Source organism: Fusarium solani (genome assembly GCF_023522795.1).
Source record: "Fusarium solani strain SB1 chromosome Unknown bctg00000001, whole genome shotgun sequence".
Taxonomy (NCBI): Eukaryota; Fungi; Ascomycota; class Sordariomycetes; order Hypocreales; family Nectriaceae; genus Fusarium; species Fusarium solani.
Window position 1 is genome coordinate 4,075,998 of NW_027072156.1, and position 21,995 is coordinate 4,097,992.

Genomic DNA, 21,995 nt, shown 5'->3' on the forward strand with positions numbered 1-21,995 from the left:
GAGCGAGGGAGCGAGCGGAGCGGGCAGACGGGCAGTCGAAGTGGGTAGCAAGGTGCTGACTGTGCTTGTGCCTGTGCTGTAGGTACCGCAGGTGCACGGCGTGGGTGAGCCTCTCTTGTCTCGAGGAGGCATTTGCTCATGCCGAAGGCACCTTGCTCGGGTGGGTTAGTCAAGATCGTCACCCCATCTGTCGCCAATCGACGATTGCCTCGATGGACGACGCCCAGGTCCCCAGAAGGGCGAGCCTAAAGAGTGCCATGGTTTCGGAGGGGTGGGTCCCCTTCCCCAAGCGGCCCCCGACGTACGGAACCAAGACTAGGAACGGGGGTTTTTGGTGTTGATCCCCGTTGCCATGTTGTTGTGGGAGTGGTCGACGAGACTTGGCGGCCGGGTCTATGGGCCGATGGTGAAAGCGGTCGGGACTTGGCTCTCTCTGTCAACTGCGCTGTGCCTGCGGAGATGGGTCGACGGGCACGACCGGCCGAGAGAGAGGCCCCCTCTCTGACCGTGATACAAGCCCTGTTCATGGCTACTCTAACATGCGGCTGTTGTACCAACCCAGGTTTCCGGGTCCGGGAGTGTGGGATTCCATTCCGTGGGAGACGATAGTTCCGGGCATCTCTGGCAATTCCGAGATATTCTAGCCTACTACCGACCACCGTGGATGGGTTTCAAGGTGAGGTCGAGGTGAACCGGCCTCGCCATGCCCTGCCCTGGCCTTGGGCCGGCCGGCCATGTGTTCTGAAACTCAAAATGTCAGCAGCGGCGACGACGGGGAGTCGGATGCACGCGTCCTGTAGACGAGCACGGCATATTCGTCGAGCTGGACCTGCCTGAGCGAACGACAACCATTACGCGATGTCGGTTGGTCGCGGGCCAATCGACAGTCTGACGAGGTCGAGGTATCAGCCAAGGAGCAGCCTCATCTGCCCTACCACAGCGTCAACCTGCAGCAAGCCACCACGCGTTGTCCTTTGCCGAAGCCTGTTTTTGTTTCTCCCTCGCTGCCCCGGGATCTACGGCGTCAGGGCGGCTCATCTCGCACAGCCGAGAGCGCGAGAACAAAGCGAGGGGCCGGGGGTTAGGAAGAAGAAGTGATTGCTGTGCATGAGACCTTGCTTGATGTGATGTGCGGGTGTGTCGAGAAGATCCGCCTCTCTCACCAGATCAGCGAGGTTAAACGTGCGCGCACCCAAGCCAAGAAGCGAACCGTCTGTCTCAACCAAGCGGCTCTAGCGCATCGGTTCCGTGGGCTTAGCGCATCATGGCAGAGCGGAGGGGGGCCAGGGCCAATGCTGTGACGCTCTGCGGCTAAGATACCGACCGAGATGGTTGCTTCGGATGCGCCCTGACGATGATGGTGTGTAGGAGGAGGGCGTTGAATACGAGAGAATGGTGTCCTGGACGGTACTAGCGCTGGTGTAGCTCTCAACATCGGAGGATTGAGTTTTGGAGCAAACGGGTTGAGATGGGGCCTGAGGAACCAAAACGCCACCATCAAATAAGGTAGGTACGAGGGGCATGGTAGGTATCGTGAAGCGAAGTGCCTCAGTGTAAGTGAGAGAGTAAGAAACCACCCTGTTGCCTCGCCATCATCTCACCATTCATGTAACTCGAATATACGATATTCGGCATTCTGCAGTCAGTCAGCGTCTGAAGGAAACAAAGCTCAGCCGTGCGCTCAAGCCATAATCCAACCTCGACGGGGCCAAGCCGCTCTCACTATTGGTACATACAGGAAAATATCTGCTCCGTTCAGCCCGCATGTGCTTCTTGGGTTGCACGACGCCATGTACGCTTACGGAATGGAGGGTGAGGTGCAGAAAAAGGCAGAAGGGGAAAAAAACTCGTCCTGCAAGGGAAAAAAGGCTTCCATGAGAATGAGACCGACATGACATCAGACGGGCTAGAGAGTTGATCTAAAGGTCGGGGATAACAAGAGAAAGTCCGCAACTCGGGACTGGTCAGCAATTTCATCAAAAAAATGATTCACAATACGAAACAGCCTCTTTTTCGGTTCCCCAGCAACAATCCTAAAAGAGCTCCCATGACATGAAAGACCAGAGCTATCAAGATAATCAGCTTCGTATCGTAAACAGGTGGTGTGGTTGCTTCTGTAGGTACTGTCGCTCAGCGCCAGCCACATCCACACCTCTTTTCTTCACATGGGGATCCATCCCAGCCACACCTACACCTCGCAACATCACGAGCGAGTCACAACTTTCTCACTCAAAAGACCGGGGGGTCAATTCATGGATGCAGGGCTTGAGCAGATGCGATGCAATTCGAAAAAGGATAATCTCGATGGATGCCCACCTCCAATCGAATCGAAGCAGTCAGAACCTGCACTGTCGTTTCCGTCCTATCCGAGAGCCAAGAGGGAAGCAAAGGACGCTTGCCATCATCAGGCATGATGGAGCTGAGCTGAGCTTTACTTTGCTTTGCTCTACTTCGCTTCCATCGCCTCCAACGATAAAGCACGCAAGCACGGCCAACACGTGTGGGTGTGCAACTTGGCGGAGAGGATACAGCTAACGCAGCGAGAGCTCCCTCCTTGGTGCATGGCGTCGCCGCTTCGATTGGCCGGCCTCGAGCTGCACTGCGTGTCCGCCCTTTTCTTTGCGAACCTGAGCCAGGCACGGTCAGTACCTTACAGCGGGAGCAGGGCACAGACAGCCAGCTACAGCCACAGCACAGCTGCTTGGACAGCTCAGAGTGTGGAGGACGGGAACCTCAACTGATGTCCACCGGAGTCGGGTGAGCTGGCTGATGTTGAAGCTGCCGCTTGCAGCCATCACAACACGGCACAACGCACAAAGCAATATACGATAAACTAACTGCCAGAGGGATTGACTTCTCCTCTCCCGTCCCAGCGACATGCAGCAGTGTTGCAAGTCAGTGCAATGCCGGCCTGTCCATATCATGACTCCTCCTGCGGCCACCGAGGCTCCACCAATCATGGCAATCCCGGTCAACCTCCTTGCTCTCACTTCAAACGACATCAGCCGCGATGTACGATGTACCTACTGACCCTGGATTCAAGCTTATTCTCCGCTAGTCTCAACGTCATGACTCTTGGTCTTCTCTCCCCTTCAACCCCCTCTTTTCTCGTATCGCCATCCCCATTCTCTACTGTACGAAAAAAGGCGAGCCCGATTCCCATACCTCCATCATCGGCCAAGCTTTACCTCCCACCCAATTCCATTGCCGAGACCAGCAGGAACAAGGCATCTTCTCAAACCTGCATCCCCTCGCGAGACCTAGACCCCAGTCTTTGCAGCTCTGCCCAGATCAGCGTCGGCAACTTCCCTTCCCAGAAACAGAGCCCAGATCCTGACCAACGCAGAGCCCGCGTGACAAGACGGCCCCTCCTCCGGAAGCAGGAAGAACAAGAAGAAGAGCATCAGGCATCTTAATCCGCTGGGGAGCAAGCAGACAGATGGAGCCCTAATGCACGTTTCTCTGCATTGCAACCAATCCCGGCAGAGGCAGCAGTCATCTTTTCAAGCTCGCAAACCGAACAAAGTCAATCGCGGCGAAGAAAAAAGTGGCATGCTTTTCCACGGCATGAGTTTACTGCCAGGTCTTCCCCTCATGCCACGGCGTGGACAACTCGTGATTCCCGCATATTCAGTCTGACAAGCAGGAATACAACGTCTTGCCGTTGGAAGAATCGGAATCAACGCCCGTTCAACCTGCATCTCCACGCTGCTGCATCTATCCCCCGCGTTGGACCGTCTCTTGATCGACCTCTTTTCTCTTCTCAGCAGTTGTCATTTGCCAAGGGCCATCCTTGATGCCTGTTGGCACGGGACATGCCATGATGTGACAAAAATCCACAGTTAACCGTCAAAACCATGTCTATTGGGAAGAGGTGCTCCGGGTCGTCATATTTCCTCCATGTCTCCGGAAGCAAAAAGGCAATTGGGTTTAGGTTTGAGTCTCGACCGGATAGAATTGTTCTCGGTGCCCATCCTCGGTATTATCCATCAACTCTACTTTAAGTGCCATGTCTAGAGTTGGCATTGTAACCCAAGCCCAGCTTAAAAGGGTTCTAATATGCGGCTGAAGAGGATGTGTTGTGTGAGGAGGCAAATTTTGCTCATTGTGTAAGTCAAGTAGATGTCTCACACCGGCAGTTGAGATACTGCATCCTCAGCGTAACGTACGTCCCCGGGCTTACACCACGGCCCGTATGTACGTTGCCCATATTTCGAGACACTGGCCTCATTCAAGAGCAAGCCGGCATCCTACAAGGATTGTCAAACTAGAAAAACCTCTGTTGTCTAGATTAACTGGCAACACCAGCCATGGCCACCATCAACTGGTCAGTACGACCAGCACAATCTACATAGAAATGCCCATTTCAAATACCGTGGACGTGATACCCGGTAGTAAACTGAAGATTTCTTCGAAAAAATGAAGCATCTCGTTAGATGCCTTCTTTTGTCATTGATCATTTTACTGTTTCTTGTTCCCAAGGTGTCATCATGCTACCCTATTCTGCAAATACGTCTCGTTTTTAACTTGCGGCTTTCTTCTCCTGTCCAACCATAACTGTTAACTCGCATAACATTTTTCTCTCGCCCAACTCTTATGCCTTGAGGATCCGCGTAAGCTCCTTGACGACAGCCTCACCGACCTCCTTGGTGTTGGCGTTACCACCCAGGTCCTTGGTTCGGAGGCCACCGTCTAGGACAGCGCGCACAGCCTCCTCGACGGCTTTGGCCTCCTCGGGGAGGTTGAGAGAGTATCGGAGAAGCATGGCCACGGACAGGATCGTGCCGATGGGGTTGACAATGCCCTTGCCCGAGATATCAGGGGCAGAGCCTGTAAAGCTTAAGTTAGTTACCAAGTATAACATCGCGGGAGTAGGACACATACCGTGGATGGGCTCGTAGATACCGTTGCACTTGCCCTTGCCATCAGGAATACCGCTCAAGCTGGCACTGGGCAGGAGACCAATGCTGCCGGGGATGACGCTGGCCTCGTCGCTGATAATGTCACCAAACAGGTTGCTCGTCACAACAACGCCATTGAGGCCGGTGGGGTTCTTGACCATTATCATGGCCGCGCTGTCAATGAGCTGGTGCTCGACCTTGAGGTCGGGGAACTCCTTCTCAAACGTCTCGGTCATGACCTTGCGCCAGCTTCGGCTCGTGGCCAGCACGTTGGCCTTGTCCAGAGACCACACCTTCTTGTCGCCACGGCCGCGAGCCAGGAAACCAGCCAGACGGGCGACGCGCTCCACCTCGGCGCGGGAGTAAGGCTCAGTGTCCCAGGCAGAACCAGAGCCATCGTCTTGCGCTCTCCAAAGTAGATCCCACCAGTGAGTTCGCGCACAATGACAAAGTCGGTGCCGCGGCACACCTCAGCCTTGAGGGGCGAAGAGTCGACGAGCGAGTCCGAGGCGAAGGAGCAGGGCCGCAGGTTACCGTAGGTGCCCATCTCCTTGCGGAGCTTGAGGAGGCCCTGCTCGGGGCGGACGGCGCCGGTGCCCCATTCCGGACCGCCGATGGAGCCGAGGAGGACGGCGTCGGCAGCCTTGGCGGCGGCGAGGGTCTCGTCTATGAGGGGGCTGCCGGTGGCATCGATGGAGCACTGTTAGAGAAAAGCAGGCAGGTCAGCAAAGCTCAGCTGTAGGAGGGTGCAGCTGCACGTGGCCGGTCATGCAACACTTACATCACCCATGAGATGCTCCTAGAGGTTGAACTTGCCAACGCTGGGCTTGTTCTCCTAGATAGTCTTCAGGACCTGCTCAAGCCGTTAGCAATTCCTCATCCCAATGGCTGCACATGGTGTCTCCCATACCCGGATACCCTCGGCGATAACCTGCCCATGATTATTAGCACACGAGCGTCAAAAGCTCTCCAAGCAGCAGCCAACGCACCTCAGGACCGCAGTGGTCGCCAGCCAGCACGACAATGTTGTGTTCAGCCATTGTTTCCTCACTCGTAAGTCTTGGAACTTTTGAATTAATAGGAACAGAGTCGAAATAGACAAGGGAGAGAGTGGTAGGTTGGCTTTTGGGAATGTGTTTTCTGAGTTCCAGCCGATGCTGCCCCGCCCCTCGACGACATTCTTCCCCCACCATGCCGAGATCGGAGCTGGTTGAGCTCCGGCGGCCGGCTCGTCGCTCAATGGCCGGCTCGGCCCTCGACGGCAGAGCAAAGCCCAAGTGGGCGGCAACGGTATTGGCCAACGAGAGGCCAGACAAAGGTCATTTTGGGCACTTGGCTCGAGGAGGCTGTCTTGAGCTCTTCATCTATGCCTTGCAGGGTTGTTGTGTCTGCACAAGCAAGCGCAAGCGTTCTTTTATCAACTCCTCCAGCGTCTGATGCGTGACATTCTTCCATCCATCACAGCCTCATGCACTCAAGACCCCTTCTTATCGCTGCAGCACATGAGACTTTAGCTCTCATCCACTGTGACACCCATGTACGTCATCCTCACAAGACAATAGCTCACCGACCTTGCCCGTGTCAAAGGCAAGAGAATCACGGCACATCACCCAAGCTAGCATGGCCAGAGTCTCATAAAACCAGATGCATGTGTATTCAAATCAGACCCACCCCGAGGACTCCTCCCATTGTCTACTCCCTCAGAAATGCTCATCAACCCAATCCTTATCGAAACGCCCTGAATGATTTGTTTGCCAGAGGTGACGGCACGGCCCCGACACCCAGCATGCTTCCTCGCCCCGTGTCTCGCAGTCGCCCTCCACGCATGTTTGGGGTGTTTGCGCAAAATGCGCAGATGTAAACCCTCGGCCGTGTCCGCGAATTCATATTGATACACTTGCCGTGCAGCCACATCTCACACGACTCGCTGGTTGCAAGGTCAGCCCAAACTCTGCTTTGTCTCTGTCTCGGCCCGGCACCAAACTGGCTGGAAGCTACTCACCACTGAATCATAAAGCCGTCTCCCCCGTCAGCCCCCTTCTGCTACAGACACACCGGATATCCTGTCTGTCTGTCATGAGGCTGGAGTCGGTGAGGGTCGACGGCGAGATGGTATCGCCCCGGAAGGGGCCCAAGTTGTTGGTTTGTAAGTACCGGTGCTGTCCCGCTCCGCCCATCTGATTTGACCGCTTCTTGCGGTCCTCCATGACCTTGCGCAGCTCGCTCGTGGCATCTCCGACCTTGTCGCGGCGCTCATGCATGAAAGTCTCAGTTTCGCTCTCTCCATCGTGTTGCGACCCTCCCATGCCATCGTGAGCACCGATACTACTGGTGCTCCTATCGCTGACACTGCGTCTGGAGGAGTGGAAGATGGAGCCAACAGGCTTCAAGGGGTCCGGCAGAGCAAACGAGGCGTGGAATGAACTGGTCCTGCTAGGGATGATAATGGGCTCGTCGTCAGAAGATGAGTCTTCATCATCGGAGAATCCCAATTCGCCTGTTCGACTCCTATCTCGGGACGTCCTTCGGTGGCTGAAGCTTCCATCCCAGTCACATTCATTGTGTACGACGGTTGTTTCGGCACGGGCTCTGCCCCTCGAGTCGATCGTGAACCGGACAGAAGTTCGAGTTCGCGGTGGCTGCAGTGGTGCCTCGGGTATAGAGGCCAGACTCGATAGACGATGCTGACTCTTCATGGGAGACAGCCTGCCGGTCGGCCTTGCTATGGGTCGTCCATTGTCACTGTTCGATCCATTGCTGGCCTGTGAAACTGGTCGAACCGCGGGTGCCAGCTTGGGCAGGACTGGTCGGTTCTGGGTCTGAGGTTGATTTCTCTTGCCTCGGTTCTCGCTGACGCTTCGACCCATCCCTGGGCGGGAGTTAGACTTGACGGGAGAAGGAGCAAGTGCACGATCGGGAGCCTTGGTGGCTCTGAGTTCCTTCACACTGGCTGATCGCCGAAGATCCTCTCCCAGAGGTGTTCTCGACCTCGACTGGAAGATGGTAGCTTCAGCCGAGCCAGCTTGTGTCACAGGGATAAGAGCAGCGCTATCCAACATGGGGTTCTGCGTAGACCCGAAGAGCAGTCCGGGATTCACTCCATTCGCTTGTTGCGACATTCCAAAGGGATCGTCTATGGGTGCGGACAGGGCTGCGGACATGGCAGCACTTGCCGCCGTTGTTGCTGCCGTCGACCCGAGTGGTTTCGGGGCAATAGTGCGGTCACGTCGAGCTGACTGAATGGGCTCTGGGTTCGAAGCGAAAGATGCAGCTGGATCCTGGAATAGCGGTATGTCGTTATTCCAGTCAAAAGATCCTGTATGGCGGTGTCCCTGAACGGGGGTTGTCTGGAAGACATTAGACGGAGAAGCACTAAAGTCAAAGTCCATGCCCATTGAAGGGTCCCAGAAGCCGGCGGTGCCAGGCGTTGGCATGGGATATCCAAACATGTCACCAGAGGCGGCCATCAGAGCGGCAATATCATGTTGCTGCTGAGAGGCGCCGGTGAAGTCAGGCTGACCGAAGCTCTGATCATTTTGCATCGTGAGCTTGTCAGTGAGCTTCCGCTCTCCCCTACGTCCAGTGGGCGGAGGTGTCGCCGTCTGCGTAGGCTCTGCACCGCTGAGGTCGGCCTTTCTGGCTTTCTTGGATGACTTTGGCTGCTTGGACGGATCTGGGCTGGGCAAGGGAGTCGAATCGGCTATATATTCTTGAGGAACGGTTACTGAATTCGGTGATGAGGCCAAGCGACGGGATGGATCGACCGGCGGCAGTGGCAGATTGGGATTAGAAGAGAAGTGATTCACATGGGTTGCAATCTCGGCGGCAAATGTCTCGGCGGAGAGCAGCCTCTTGTGGCGGCTGGCGGGCGTGGCGGGACTAAGGTCGACGAAGGGAACCTGGTTTCCCCGAAGGTTCCCTGGGGTCTTGTTGAAGACGGAGTAGTCCTCGGCGAAGCGCGGCGTCCAGCCCCCGGCGTCGGTGACGGAACCTTGCCCGGGCTTTGGGGTCTCGAAGATGGGACTAGGGAAGACGGCGGATGTAGGAGTTTGTTGAGAAGTCGGTGGACGAGGGTTCGAATCGGTAAAGCTGTAGGACAGGAAAACTGTCAGTGGTTGTGCAACAACGTGCATGGCCGAGACGGAAAGATGGCATGGTGCAGTTGAGGCAAGATTTGGAATTGAGCTTGCCTGATAGCCAGTTGATCCCCGCTCATAGCAGCTTTAATTGCTTGTCATCAAGGCCAAACCAGAGGCAGGCCGTGGGAAGTATCAAATTCGAGGTTGGTGGCGTGCACGGTCAGCCTCGGGCCGTTGGAGAAGACCTCAGCAACGGCGGTAACACATGCAAAGAACCGGAAAATTAAACTTTGGAGAAACGGTGCAGGTAAGAGAGCGTATGCAGCAGGTCTGTAACAGGGCGGTTTCGAGATGGGTTCTGAAGATTTCGAGCTCGGCGTGGGCAGGGCAGGACAGCTTGTAACAGGGTCAAGTCTATTCGGATGTCGAAGGTCGGTGCACGTGGGTCATTATAGAAGGTCGTAAACGATCATAGCAGGACGGAAAGAAGGCATTAAAGTCTAAGACTGTTTGTTTTGAACAAAGAGTGTTGTTAGCCTTTGTTTGCAGCGAGAGGAGAAATCAAAGACAGTGGTCCAAACAAAGGGAGGAATGAAGTCGGCATACGGACCATAAGCCCCGATAAAAAAGAGGAGGGGCAGGAAGGGAAGGGAAAGGAAAGGGAGACAACAGAGACTGGACTGGGCCGGAGGGATAGAGGCCCCGCTAAATGACGCCGAGGATAGAGATGAATGAGAGGGGGGAAGCCATAGAGTTTGGGTTTGAGACTTGGCTGAGGCCCTGTCTCGTTGCCAATCGATGTTGTGGTGATGATGGGAGAGATGGATGTTGATGTTGATGCTGATACAGACAGAGACGATTAGGGGAGAAGGGGCAGGGACCAGAAGCCTACCTCGGGCGTAAGATTGGATTATTTCATCGATGCTTTCCTGATCCCTTCTCCTCAACAGCTTGGCTTCTCCTCTTGCTTTCGATCGTGATGCCGTGGCCGCGGGGTCGGTCGTGGGATTAGTTTAGGCAGAAGAGGGTCGAAGTTCGAGGTCGAGGTCGAGGTCGGTCCGCTCGTCGTAGGTAGGTCGGTAAATTTTATGGACAGAATGGATGGATGATGAGGTCCAATGCACGGGATGGATTGGATGGACGGATGCAGTGGATACGGACCCAACCTTGCTGTTTACAGCAACTGTTTGCAGGGCTTGGAGCCGAGCTGAAAGCTGATCTCACAAAGAGCCAAAAGAAGAATAGGAGAATAGAGACTCGACAAAGGACAAGGAGCAAACAATCCAGCCAAGCAAGCAAGCAAGCAAGCAAGCAACAGAGAGAATGGATGGAATCTTGAAGCCTCCACGGTGCATCAGGTAAACCAAAGCTCACGCGATGGCGCCCCCGGGCTGGGCTTTTTCCACTGGCGGTTGTTGGGCAACCAAGAGGCGGTCCGGGGCATGTCTCCAGGGGCCTGCAGGGGGCTAGCTTCAGTGGCGAGCGCAGCTAGAGTGCGCTGCGGGCTCTCACCAGCCAACCACTGGAACCGGCCTAAACTGGAAGAGGCACCAGCCGAGAAGGGCCAGGGACGGATGAATGCGCGGGAGGAGCTGACGGCATGACAACAAGACTTGTAATGATAACCGTGGATTTTCCTGCCGGTGATAAGTTGGCCTGAATACAAACACGTTGGGCTGTCAATAAGAGCCGCCCGGGGAGCTGACCGAAAGCAAAAAAGTACAATCACAACACCAAGGTTCCAATGGATGGCTGCCGCTATGACTTCTCCCGTCACACATGCAGATACGACGGCCGACTCCTCCCGAGCTGATTCCCAATGAAAAAGATAGTTGATCAAGCCCTAGACGACGACAGGCAACAACCATGACAGCAAAAAGGACCTGTTCCCATGTCTATCTGCAGCTGCTGTCACCCGGGGCTGCATCTTTCACCTCCAACCACCCCCCTGCATCTTTTGCTGTCAGCTGCCGACAGCCAACCAATAAATCACCAAAACCACAGTCAGCTCACCACTTTCTTGATCGACTATCGGGCGCTGTCCGTCGTCAGGCAGGCCAGAGACCAAAAAAAAAAAAAAAAAAAAGAACCCAGCCTCGTTCCTTTCAGGTAGTGATCCTTTTTGCCCAAAGAGAAACAGCTTGGCTTGTTGACACTGTTTCAGGAGGATCCATGATACTGATACTTTTCCACCACTAGACGTTGCTCGAGGAACCTAGCACGTCACATACCTAGCTGTGTCATGACAGGGGCAACGCATCCCTGCCAAAGCGCATAGTGTCCAGTTGCACTCGTCATCGAGGCGTTGTATTGTCTGAGCCGTGTCTGACAACTACTAGCAACCACCTCAGGGGTCAAAATACTATCTATCTTTTCGAGTCGGTTGACCCAACATTGTCACTCACAATATGTGAAACTATGGCCGCTTTGGGCTTGAGCTCTTAGCAACTATCGTGGTTTGGTCTAGAGAACCAGTTTGAATAGTTTATTGTCTCAACATAGCCAAGTTGTCAATAGAAACCAAACTGCCAAGCAACCAGACAACTACGGATACAGCACATCCGAGACTTCCACCACATACTTTACGCGGTTTCAATTGACAGACATAAGCCTTGCATATTCCTCCTCCACAATGGCGCTCTCCAACTCGGACGTTTTCCGCCGCTGCAGCTTGACATCAGCATGTGTCCAAGGCCTGCCGCGGAGGTTTCCAACTCAAGGTTTCAACGGGGACGGAACGGACGGGTTTGAACTTGCGAATAGCGACACACACACACGCATGTGCGCCCTCACCACCAAACTCACAACAACAACAGTCACCACTATCGAATGCAGCTCAGCTCGCTTAAACTGCTGCAAGACATACACGATTTTCGGCTCTTCATCCCATAATACACACTGCTAACCCCCCTCTTTCACGTGCCGCACGATTCCAGCCGGACGGTACAGGTTGAAGCACCATGCGACGGCGGAGCGTGTCGTGATTGGCCGCCCGAGACGGACGGGATGGTTGGTCTTCTGGAAATAGGACTCGACCGGGGTTTTAAGTGCTTGCATTCCACGCATTGGATGGAGGGAGATCTTTCTTTCAAATGCCCTTTTATCTCTCTTTCAACTTTCCCACCAACCACGTTGGGGGGCTTGAGACAATGCTTTTGTACGTTAGTTTTTTTTTAAGTTTTCTCGTAAGCCGAGTTATCCTAATGAGGTGTGATAAGGGGGCGCACCACGCTACCATATCGCATACAAACATCATCACTCGAGTCCATTGAGAAGCTATTTTGAGAGATGTGAGCAGTCGATTCCTCATCACCACTTTAAGTCGTCGTCAACCCTTCATCCATGGGCCGTTTCAGCTACCCATTAAACAAGTGCCGACCACTACATCCTATCCCTCCCTCCCGTCCTCATGCGCACCATCCATCTCAGCCCTCGATCTCCCGCGCGCAATCCCATTAAACCCCCTGGCAGTCAAGTTTATGCACCAGGCCCAACCTGTCGGAACGACAAGAAACCACCAAACGGTGCGTCAAAAGGTAAATGTCTGGACCCTCCCTCCCAACTGCCTGCCTCCCTTTCCGTCCGGGCCGCGACAAAGTATTCCCCGCTCCCGGCAGCCCACCTCCGTTCCCGGCCGGCACCTTCGGGCTGGCCTCCGCGCCGCATGAATCTTGGGAGATTAAAAGAAAACACCAACTTGTTTCTCTCCGCCCACACCCCCCTTTAACAAAGATCCAGATCTCTTCTCTTCTGTCTTCCCTCCCGGAAGTGTTTCCTCTTTGCGCCCCTTGTTAGACGACCTTGCTAGACGCGACCTCGCTCTTCCAAAAAGTTCCAGGGAACGTTTGCAAGGCCCATGTTGACAGTCCGCTATAGCCCTACCGGGACAAGGAAGCCTTGTTGGTAAGCGGGATGCGTTGTCAACTCTAGTTCAGCCTCGCTCTTTTTTTTCTTCTCGAGTTTTAGTTCCCCCATCGTCTGATCGCGATCCCGGCAACCGTTTCAAAGGTGCTCAAGCGAAGCTATGTCCCATCAAGCTTCGCTTCTGCTTCACCTCAGCGCGGCCCACGCAGCGTCCGGTTACAAACACCGAGTCCATGGATTCAGGTCCCGTCCTCAGGTACCGTAACAGTCTAATCATACGACCCAAGCTTTTCCTCCCTCCCTTGGTCGGGTACCTGCGTCAAAGAAGCTTTTCCCCGGGACCAAGGTCGCGTCGCCGATCCGACAGCCCTGGGCCTGGGCCTGAGCCTGGCCAGCCGGGACGCAACGTGTGATCACACACACTGGGCGCTAATCACGGGCTCGCTCTCTATGAGGACTTATACAACGGACTGCTAAGAGGTGACACGTCCTGCCTTGTTTCAAGAGTTTTATTGTCGGTTGCCGAATCGGTCGTCCGGACCCCCCGTATCCAAATCACGACTTCCCATAAACGGCAACTCCTACTGTTTCTTGCAATTTGACAACCTCAACACCATCACCAACAGAGTGATAGATGCCGTTCGCAGGCATCGGTCAACTCCCCTCAGGTGAGATCCCAGCAGGCGACAATCAAAACAAACATCTCCAACGTCACCCTACCGCATAGATTGGCCGTCGATCCTGCTCCATCCCTGGCATTAACAGCGCTATAAGACAGAAACCCAGGCACCGCGACGACTCGACTCCAGACTCGCTTGCAGAGAACCGCCGAGCATCATGCCAGCACCCCCTCGCCTCTGTAGCAGGCCCTAGCTCTATGGTACCACTTCCCCATCTCCAAAGATACATTGCATTGTTGCAACGGGGGAGGGGGCAAGGCAAGCCTTGTGTTTTAATTGATGTGACATCGCGTCCAGCCCCGTCGAAACAAGACGCACGCGACGATCTCATTCACAACGTGTTTCATGCCTCCTCAATCCTCTTGTCTCCGAGTCAAGTCTCGATCAAGTCAAGTGTTGGAACCAACGTGTAAAGCGCAAACGAAAACGACAGTGATATTCTGGGTGACCGTAACCATTTCTATCTAAGTTGTTGTTGTTGTTGTTGTTGAAGCATGAATTGTATCCGACTGGCCAGCAGCATCGTCCATCTTGCTCGTTTCAATCATCATTCGCCCCTCGCAACAAGAGGGTGCTCCCAAGTCCTGTACCAACCATTCTATCTAGTGCAAAAGAGTAGAGAAAAAAGAAAAAAACTCCTGGGTATCCCTCAACAAGGTGAGCAGATGTAAAACTATGTAGTAAAGAAAAACCTGATCTTGATGAATCCATCACAAAAGTCCCATTGGCGCATTCTCTTGTGCACCTTTTCCCAATAACCAACCTGTGGCCCAGCTTCTAGACCGTAAACAACTTGGACTCCAAAGCTGGGCCCTTTTCTTTCTCTCAGTTCCCTTCCAAAGTTTCCAGAAGTAAAAAGCATAAACAAGAAGGAATCAAAAAAGACAAACAGAAGACTAAAGCGCATTAGGGGTTGATCAACTGTCACCCCCTTCAGCTCCGACTGGTGGTATCAAGTAATCATCCCCGGTTTTTTATCTTCATAACATAGTAACGAGTGTCGGGCCATCCGCGGCCATGCATATGCTGTCGTGAGATGGCAAAATCAAAAAAGAGTAGAAGCGTTTGAAGCATGTAATAAAAAAAGGAAAAAGGTCGTGGCGAGTTAAATCATGTTCGGAAAGGGTTCGGTCATGGCGAGGACATTTCCAGACATTTGTTCGAGGGTGTATGGCTCCTGAGCGGGAACAATTGAGACCACTTGGGCCTGTGGTTGAGGATGAGAAGTGATTTGCGACATAGTAGCGGGTGTGGGCGTAGTGGCAACATCCATCGAGGAGGTTGGCATCTGGGGCGTCATGGGTCGTTGAGCTTCAGTCTTGGCCTTGGCCATGGTCGACATGGCCAGGGCTCTCGCGTTGCTGCTCTCGCGGCGACGCTTGGGCGTGTCTTTAACCTTGAGGTGAGTGTGGCACTTTATCATGTTAGCCAAGGTTGTTGCTGGGGCCGAGGATGTGATGCTTGTTTGCTTGCTTACCTTGTACGCGTGCCTGAACCAAGTCGTTCCCTTCTTCTTGCTGCTCACCAGCGCGATCCACTCGTTGCAGCTCCCACACAAACCCTCCCAAACATCAGGGTTGCCGTCCATGCGTCTCTTTTGCTGGGGTTCCTGGAACGAGCTTCCGGTTGCCGCACTGATGCCGTGAGAAAATGACTTGTCATACCAAAAGGCCGAGTTCTTCAGGACAAGCCACCTTCCGGGCTTGCAGATACCACACCAACCCTCGCGCTTGTTGCCATGGCCTCGCACCCATCTTGGGGTGTAGAGGTCGCCCTCAAATCGCAGCTCCTGTTCGCGGGGAATCAAGTCGGGATCCGAAGGGTTCATGTCCTCGGGAGGAGGAGGGATCTGCTCCTCCTGAAGAGCGGCATACAAATCGGGTGGGTCGGACAGGTCGGCGTAGTGGCTGTTCAGGGAGGTGGGATCTCCGTTGCTCTGAAGCATCCTGAAAAGACCGTGAGACAGAAGAGGCGGAGGGGCTGCGAAGTGATTCACATCCGTCTGCCAAGGCTGCGACGAGATCTGGGAGGGGAGCTGGGTCGGAAGAAGCATGCTGTTCCTCTGGAACACGGGTGTGCTGGGAACCACGAACGGGGCTTGCTGCATCGCTTGAAGGTTGCCGTAGTTGAGGGGTAGAGGAGCAGCGCCAACAGCTGGGGACGAGTGACCAGAGCACATATGCTGGTGCGTGTTGAACACGTCCGAGCACGGGTGATAGACGTACGGGGCAGGCTTTCGGCTTGATGCTGTTCCGTATGTGCCAGTGGACCATCGCTTGAGTCTTGGGCCTTCGACGCTGTAGGGAGCAGATCGCACGCCAGGTCGGGGAGACGGAGATGCGCCACGGCCGCGGCTCTGAGTGCGCACCAGCTCGGTCCTCGTCTGAGGGGCGATGCGAGGTGAAGCCACAGGTGAGAGCTGAGTGGAAGACATCAATGAGTTGCGGTTAGAAGTAGGAGGGTAGTCGGAGCTGAATGAAGGGGCCTCGGAGAGGGCAGTTGAGAAGTCGTCGTAGGAGGGGATGTCCGATAGGGCACCGGAAGTCGACATGGAGAACGAAGAGCCAGACATGCGACGGTTGTTGGTATCATCTGTAGCCATAAGGTCTTCGTCCATCACAGCGCCTTGGTACTTCAGATCAAGAACAGGAATAGCCTCGTCAGTGTTGAAAGAGCTCATTCCCATGTTCATATCATGGTCGATGCCCTGTAGGTCAAAGTGATCTTCACTCGGCTTCTCCATCCACGTGGCTGTGTTGGCGTCAGCAGTGTATCGCGGTTGGGCTTTTATAGACTCACAGCTTTCCATGGTGGTAGGAGGGAAGAGTTCTTGATGCATTGACATGGGGCGAGACATGGTCTCACTTGGGGTCTGCTGAAACGAAACGGAGGATGAATCCCAGGACGGCACCGAAGAGTAATCTTCAGCACCGCAAAAGGAAAATCCTTGGTAGATTGGCATAGGTCGGGATTTGATTTGGGTTGTGGGTGTCGACCACATGTCGTCCGAGCCCAGCACGGACTCGGTCTCGGTGAACTCATTCGAATTCATGTTGACTGTAGGTGTTGACCTCGACGGATATTGAAGCCGGCCGTTGAGGCAGAAAAAGTAGAATAATGAAAGGCAAGTAGATGTATATATGTTTTGGCTGTGGTCATAATCTGTAAGTATGGGTGTGAAGGAGTGACCCGAAGGAAAGACAAGAGTGCTATGGCCTACAGTCAGGGTGTGACAAGACAAGAGTCGGGAACTCAAGAAACAAGTCAAGGGAGCGCGCCGTTAAACTATTATGCAGAACGGATCTAGCAAGGACCGGGCGCTTGTCAGCATGATTCCGCGATGATGGGCAGCCAGGTGAACTGGCTAGGGCGAGGTCGAGGTCCACATCATATCTGGATCTTCGGGAGTGCCGCGGGACATCTCTGGCTTACCTGGTCAACTAAGGCCGCAATGGCCAACTCGGAAGTGGGAGTAATTTCCGGGCTGCCAACATGCGTTGTAAATGAATGCGTTGTAAGGAACGAGTAGATTCGGCCAGGGTATATCGGCAGCTGCTATCACGAGAGGGTTCCCAAGGGCTGGGCTGGCGATGGCGGGGAGGTGGAGGTTGAGGTTGACTGAGAGAAACGCGTGTATTCGATTCTTTTTCAAAATGAGAGCGAAGCAGTTGGTGTGGGCAAGCTCATAGGCCGGATCTCGGTTAGAAGGAATGGACAGGCTCTAGGCGTGGGTGGCGGTGGGCAGGCTGGGCTGGGTGTATATATTATACGCTTGCGTGGTATGTGTGAGTTGCGTTGCTGTATGTCAACGGGTAAAGGAATGACTGGAGACTGGAAAACGAGTAGAGCTGATGAGCGGGTGATGTCGCGCAGAAAAGCAGGTGCAAGAAGAAGCAGATTGGAGGGCGGAGCCGGAACCTGGAGGTATAAAAGAAGACGTGTATGGAAGACAAGAGGCATTATCCATGGGGAGAGACAGGCTCCGCAAGTCAGGGACGGGCACCAGGGGAGAGGTTTGGGAAGACGGGAGGGGCTGGGCCGAATAGGTCGAACACAGACCGATCTGTGAACTGGTACAAGTGAGAAGCGTAGAGAGGAGGGGGGAGTCCGGTGCAAAGCAGAGTCGCAGCGATGCTAGGGTTGAATGGGCCCTGGTTGCGAGTATGTTCGTCAATAAGATGGATGTGGACAAGGAAGTTGAGAAGCCGGTGGAGCTAGCGAACAGGGGTAGGGACAAGGTATCGAGGGACCCCGGACTAGGGATAATAAGGTCACAGCTTTCAGGCGACAAGGCTGGAGGGAGCCCGTGTGGATCGAGAGATTGAGAAGAAACGGCCTTGCCGAGCTTAGAGGGAGCAAGAGGGACACTGGTGGCTCACCATGAGGGACGATAACCATCATGAGAGGGAACCCAGAGCGGACAGGCCATGAGATTGAAGTAGGGACCTGTCGAGATCCCAGACGGACTCCGAGACATACCAAGGGCGGCGCAGGCGTCAAGTGTATCGCCAAGGGGCTCGATCGGACCAGTGGACCGCCCAGTCGGGCTGCACAGCAGCAGCTCGACGGAGGTGGCTTGTCTCATCCGGCGCTGAAGAAACAGAGTCGACGGGGGAGGTGGTGTGGGCGGGCGGGCGAGTGAGTCGACGACGACCGAACATGAGCGTGTCGACTCAAACTGGGCCACGTTAGGTCCGTCTGGGGTTGACAAAACTTCCGACGACAGCGGAGCCGGAGATGGAGCCACACCACCTCAAACTCTCGACACCCTCAGCCGGAACACTGCGACTCGACGCCTCGCCTCGTCGGCTCGGCGAGACACACCCCTCTGAGGGTCGGCCGGCACGCCCCCTGTGACCCCGAGGGAAGGACTGTGCGCTCCGGATTGCCAGGGTGCAAGAGATGTGTGCTATTTTTCACAACAGTCGAAACCGCTAAGCCTCGGGGGTAGAGGTAGATGCGCCGTAATTGCTCAATGGTTCCGGTCGCCAAGGGCAAGTCAGGAACCGAGCCGCTGGGGATCGTTGAGCACCCGGGCCAGGAGCTGCTTCGGGATCGCCTCGAGACAGAGCGCAGACCACGAGTGCCTCCCGGTGCGACCATGTACATGGCAATATAGCACACACGTCAAAGACTTCATCCTCAGATCCCCCGCATGAGGGGCTGCTCAGGTACTTTGTGCCCTAATCGTGCGGCGACGGAGCTTGCGGGAGGGGAGAGCCTTGATGGCTATTTTGGGATTGGCAGCCAGCACCTGCGCGCCCACAGGCGAGACGGCAAGTCCTCATGTCGATGTTTGAGCTTTCACATGATGGGTCATCGAAAGACCCTCTTCTCTCTCTCGGCTTGCGTGTTGAGAGCAAAAGAGGCGGGAGCGGCCGATGCGACTTCAAATTGGAACCTGACCGACAGATGCTGGTGGGAGGCAGCTGTGACTGTTGAGCAGAAGAGGACGAATCGGATTCCCACCTCAGCTATAGCAAACCGCCTGCCGCTGATATATGCTCAGAGATTGCAGCCACGAGTCCAGATCGCCACATCTGAAGCGCTGTACGAGTCCGAGTCGTCCAGACATGGTGATGGAGGGTATAGACGATGAGGCGGTATAGCAGAATTCTGCCCATCTGTGAGCTGGCGGTCCTGTCGCTGTAGCTGCGCCATCGCTGTAGCTGTCGCGTCGCCTCCGCCTCGTCCAGATTGGGCTGCCAGCCTTGCGAGAGTGCGCTGGAAAGAGGTTGTGATGGAAGCAAAGCAAGCTGGACAAGCGTGTTTGAAGTTGGCCTGGAGCTGGTCGTGGGACGCCTTCTGATTTGCAGCAAGTGGGGCTCCCAGGGCAGGGGTCCAGGGTGTGGCACGGGAGCGTGCGGTGCCACTGTATCTTCTCTAACCCGCTTCGGCCTAGAAATTGTCTTTTGCAGGCTCCCATTGGTCGAAGCTCCCTGGATCCGGGGCATAATCAGGGGCTCGTGCAGGGACGTTGCCGGGGGCCGGCTGTCTCAGATCTGTCGCAGGACCAGGGTCTCTTTCAGCATATCCACTGATATGGATCCACTGCTTGAGGGCTGCCATCCATGGATGTTCGCTGATTTCCGCTCTACGTCCACTAGAAGCTCGCTGGAAGCTGCTGCCAGTGCCCGAAAAGAGGCGGTAGCCACCAGATGCTCGATTCTGCGATGAACACGTCAGAACTGTGTGGCTTGCCCTACTGGCGGTGGACGGTGAAAGTGTGGATCAGCTATAGTAGGCAGCTTCCATTCTGTCCCGTCTAAACCACTTCTAACAACAGCCGAATTATTTCCTCCCACTTTCCAGTCCACTGCCAACCTTACCTGACATCGCTAGCTAACCTGAAGCTTAGGCTTACCTTAGGTACCAAGACCAAGGTGTGATTATCTAGAGATAATCTCTTCCTTCCAGCTCGGTCAAATCTCATCCTCGAAACCTGAACATCGAACGGCGCCATCCTTCCATGGCTCCTTGGACGCGGCTCCGTCGTTTCTCATCCAGGCAGGGCAGCCAACCGCATCCAGTGTCGTAACTCAACTTCCAGATGATTTCCATCTCACAGCAACTGCCGGATCCTCGGCGGCCAGCGCATTAGCCCATTCGATACTGTTACATCGCGTTTGCAATTGTTTCCTTTTGCTCATCATCCAACCAGTACTTTCTCTCTTCTCTTCTCCATACGGATTACTCTCATTCGTGGCAGTGCCTCGTTCGCCCATTCGTTGTTACCGCAACTCTTGTCGGGCTCCCTTTCGCCTCCCAATGTCGTGCGCAACGCGTCATCTCGATGCCAGCGCGTCGTGGAGACCTTCTCTCATCTTCTCCCACCATCTTCCCCTCCCTTCCCTCGAGGGCGTTGAGCTGAGCCCAGCCCGACGCCGCTCGCAGAGCCCCGAGAGCTCGGTAGACCATCAGCGCCATGACTATCATGCATGACCACCGATCCTAGCCATGTTCAATGCTTAAAGAGCTGAGAGCTTGAGTGTTCCCCCCACGATGACCATGGATGTGTGCCCCTTGCGGCCGCCAACCTCAGGACGCCGAGAGATGGTACTCGCCTACTTCCCTTTCGAGACAAGCTGCGCCTCGTATCAAATCCAGGACATCCAGGAGTTGTGAGTGACGGGATGGAGGGGAGGGAGGGGACACCCAATGGCCCAGGATAATCTGTCGCGCACTGACAGCGACAGCGCCCTGGCTGCTTTCCGCCTTCTATCGGCGTTCCATGATTTGTTCTGTGGACCCCGGTAAGGCCGTTTTGTGACCAGGGGTTCCGGTCTTGTCGGTCCCTGGCACCACTCGCACGGGAAATTGGATCACCATCTCATGGCCACCATCACTCACGTCTTCTCTCAAAATGGACATCATAAGCCAATGGTGACGCCATATTACCCCCGCAGATAGTTCTTTTGGGCTTCTTGATGCTACCTCGAATCCCAGATGGCTTCGCGGGAGACGTTTCTGGCCTTCGGCATTCCCTCCCGCGCCGTTTCCTCTCCCCAGCGCTTCTGGAAATAGAACAACGGAAACGCCATCGATGACGGGTCCGTTCCCCTTCAAACATTAATTTATTTACACTCAGAAAGAAGCAATCATCATCCCGGCTATAGCCCTACCATGGATGCCGAGGCAGCAGCTTTCTTGCCCTGCCCGGCCCTGTCCTGCCCTATCCTGCCTGCCCTGTCGCCTCATCGTCCCTCCTATTCCTTGTTGATCCTCTTCCAGACTTCGTGCTCGGCGGCCGCGAGACTGTCACCAGCGGCTGAAGCCCACTTCTTAGCCGCCTGCCACACCCCGTCTCCATCCTCATCTCCCATCAGTGACAGTGACGGCCTTCGGTTACCCTGGGCCACGGCGGCTTCATGCGCTGCCCTCTGAGAACTGGAGAACTCGGATGCGTGCACATCCTGGTGGTATCCTGGTGGGTGCGAGAAGTCGCTCCCGGAAGGTCCGCCCAGCCCGGACGTCGATCCCAGGCCTACCATCGGGGATGGGCCTGGCGCTGTCGTCGTCGAAGAACGTTGCGCGGCGAACTCCGATCCACCGACAGGCGCATAAGACATCTGGGGAGGTATGGGCACTTCTGTAGCTTGCGCTTGGGCGCCGTGCATCGTCTCGCCGGCCTTGGGCGGCGGCGGCAGGTAACTTGGAGGTGTCGGTACGGCTCCCGGCTGCGGGGCCGGAGGGCTCGCGTCGACGGCCGCCTGGGTCGGAGTTGGCTGGACATCTGCCGAGTGGTGAGGTACCCCAGTCGGTGCTGGCATTGACGGACGAGCTCCGGGCTGGGCTGCTGGGTACGTGCTAGTAGGCGAGTCGGTGGTATTCGGTGCTCCCGCTGATGCTTCGGGGTCTTCTGAGTGCGCTGTCCGCGGCGTGATGCCTGATGGCTTGGCCGCCGTGATGGGGCTCGCGGTGTAGATGGGGATTGGAGGCATATTGATGGTATCGTAGGCTTCAGGTTCGGG

The 21,995-nt window shown here is 55.2% G+C and overlaps 6 protein-coding genes across 6 annotated transcripts; 1 reads left to right on the forward strand and 5 right to left on the reverse strand.

The window, feature by feature from the left end:
• Window positions 1–2,922: 2,922 nt before the first annotated feature.
• MRS44_003375 (uncharacterized protein) lies at window positions 2,923–3,416 on the forward strand (the record flags this gene model as incomplete). Its single annotated transcript, XM_065623186.1, has 2 exons — window positions 2,923–3,012; window positions 3,147–3,416. The coding sequence occupies 2 exons, from the start codon at window positions 2,923–2,925 to the stop codon at window positions 3,414–3,416; spliced, it is 360 nt and encodes a 119-aa protein (XP_065479258.1).
• Window positions 3,417–4,594: 1,178 nt separating this feature from the next.
• MRS44_003376 (uncharacterized protein) lies at window positions 4,595–5,941 on the reverse strand (the record flags this gene model as incomplete). The annotated part of the gene is made up of 5 exons (XM_065623187.1): window positions 4,595–4,830; window positions 4,885–5,251; window positions 5,290–5,601; window positions 5,812–5,832; window positions 5,891–5,941. The coding sequence occupies 5 exons, from the start codon at window positions 5,939–5,941 to the stop codon at window positions 4,595–4,597; spliced, it is 987 nt and encodes a 328-aa protein (XP_065479259.1).
• Window positions 5,942–6,895: 954 nt separating this feature from the next.
• Window positions 6,896–9,034, reverse strand: MRS44_003377 (uncharacterized protein; the record flags this gene model as incomplete). The annotated part of the gene is made up of 2 exons (XM_065623188.1): window positions 6,896–6,905; window positions 6,957–9,034. The coding sequence occupies 2 exons, from the start codon at window positions 9,032–9,034 to the stop codon at window positions 6,896–6,898; spliced, it is 2,088 nt and encodes a 695-aa protein (XP_065479260.1).
• A 5,595-nt stretch (window positions 9,035–14,629) lies between these two features.
• MRS44_003378 (uncharacterized protein) lies at window positions 14,630–16,576 on the reverse strand (the record flags this gene model as incomplete). The annotated part of the gene is made up of 3 exons (XM_046268445.2): window positions 14,630–14,938; window positions 15,002–16,275; window positions 16,324–16,576. The coding sequence occupies 3 exons, from the start codon at window positions 16,574–16,576 to the stop codon at window positions 14,630–14,632; spliced, it is 1,836 nt and encodes a 611-aa protein (XP_046137493.1).
• Window positions 16,577–19,422: 2,846 nt separating this feature from the next.
• Window positions 19,423–20,451, reverse strand: MRS44_003379 (uncharacterized protein; the record flags this gene model as incomplete). The annotated part of the gene is made up of 3 exons (XM_065623189.1): window positions 19,423–19,692; window positions 20,091–20,136; window positions 20,339–20,451. 3 exons carry the CDS (start codon window positions 20,449–20,451, stop codon window positions 19,423–19,425), a joined length of 429 nt encoding a protein of 142 aa, XP_065479261.1.
• A 779-nt stretch (window positions 20,452–21,230) lies between these two features.
• Window positions 21,231–21,965, reverse strand: MRS44_003380 (uncharacterized protein; the record flags this gene model as incomplete). The annotated part of the gene is made up of 1 exon (XM_046268446.2): window positions 21,231–21,965. One exon carries the CDS (start codon window positions 21,963–21,965, stop codon window positions 21,231–21,233), a length of 735 nt encoding a protein of 244 aa, XP_046137494.1.
• Window positions 21,966–21,995: the final 30 nt, after the last annotated feature.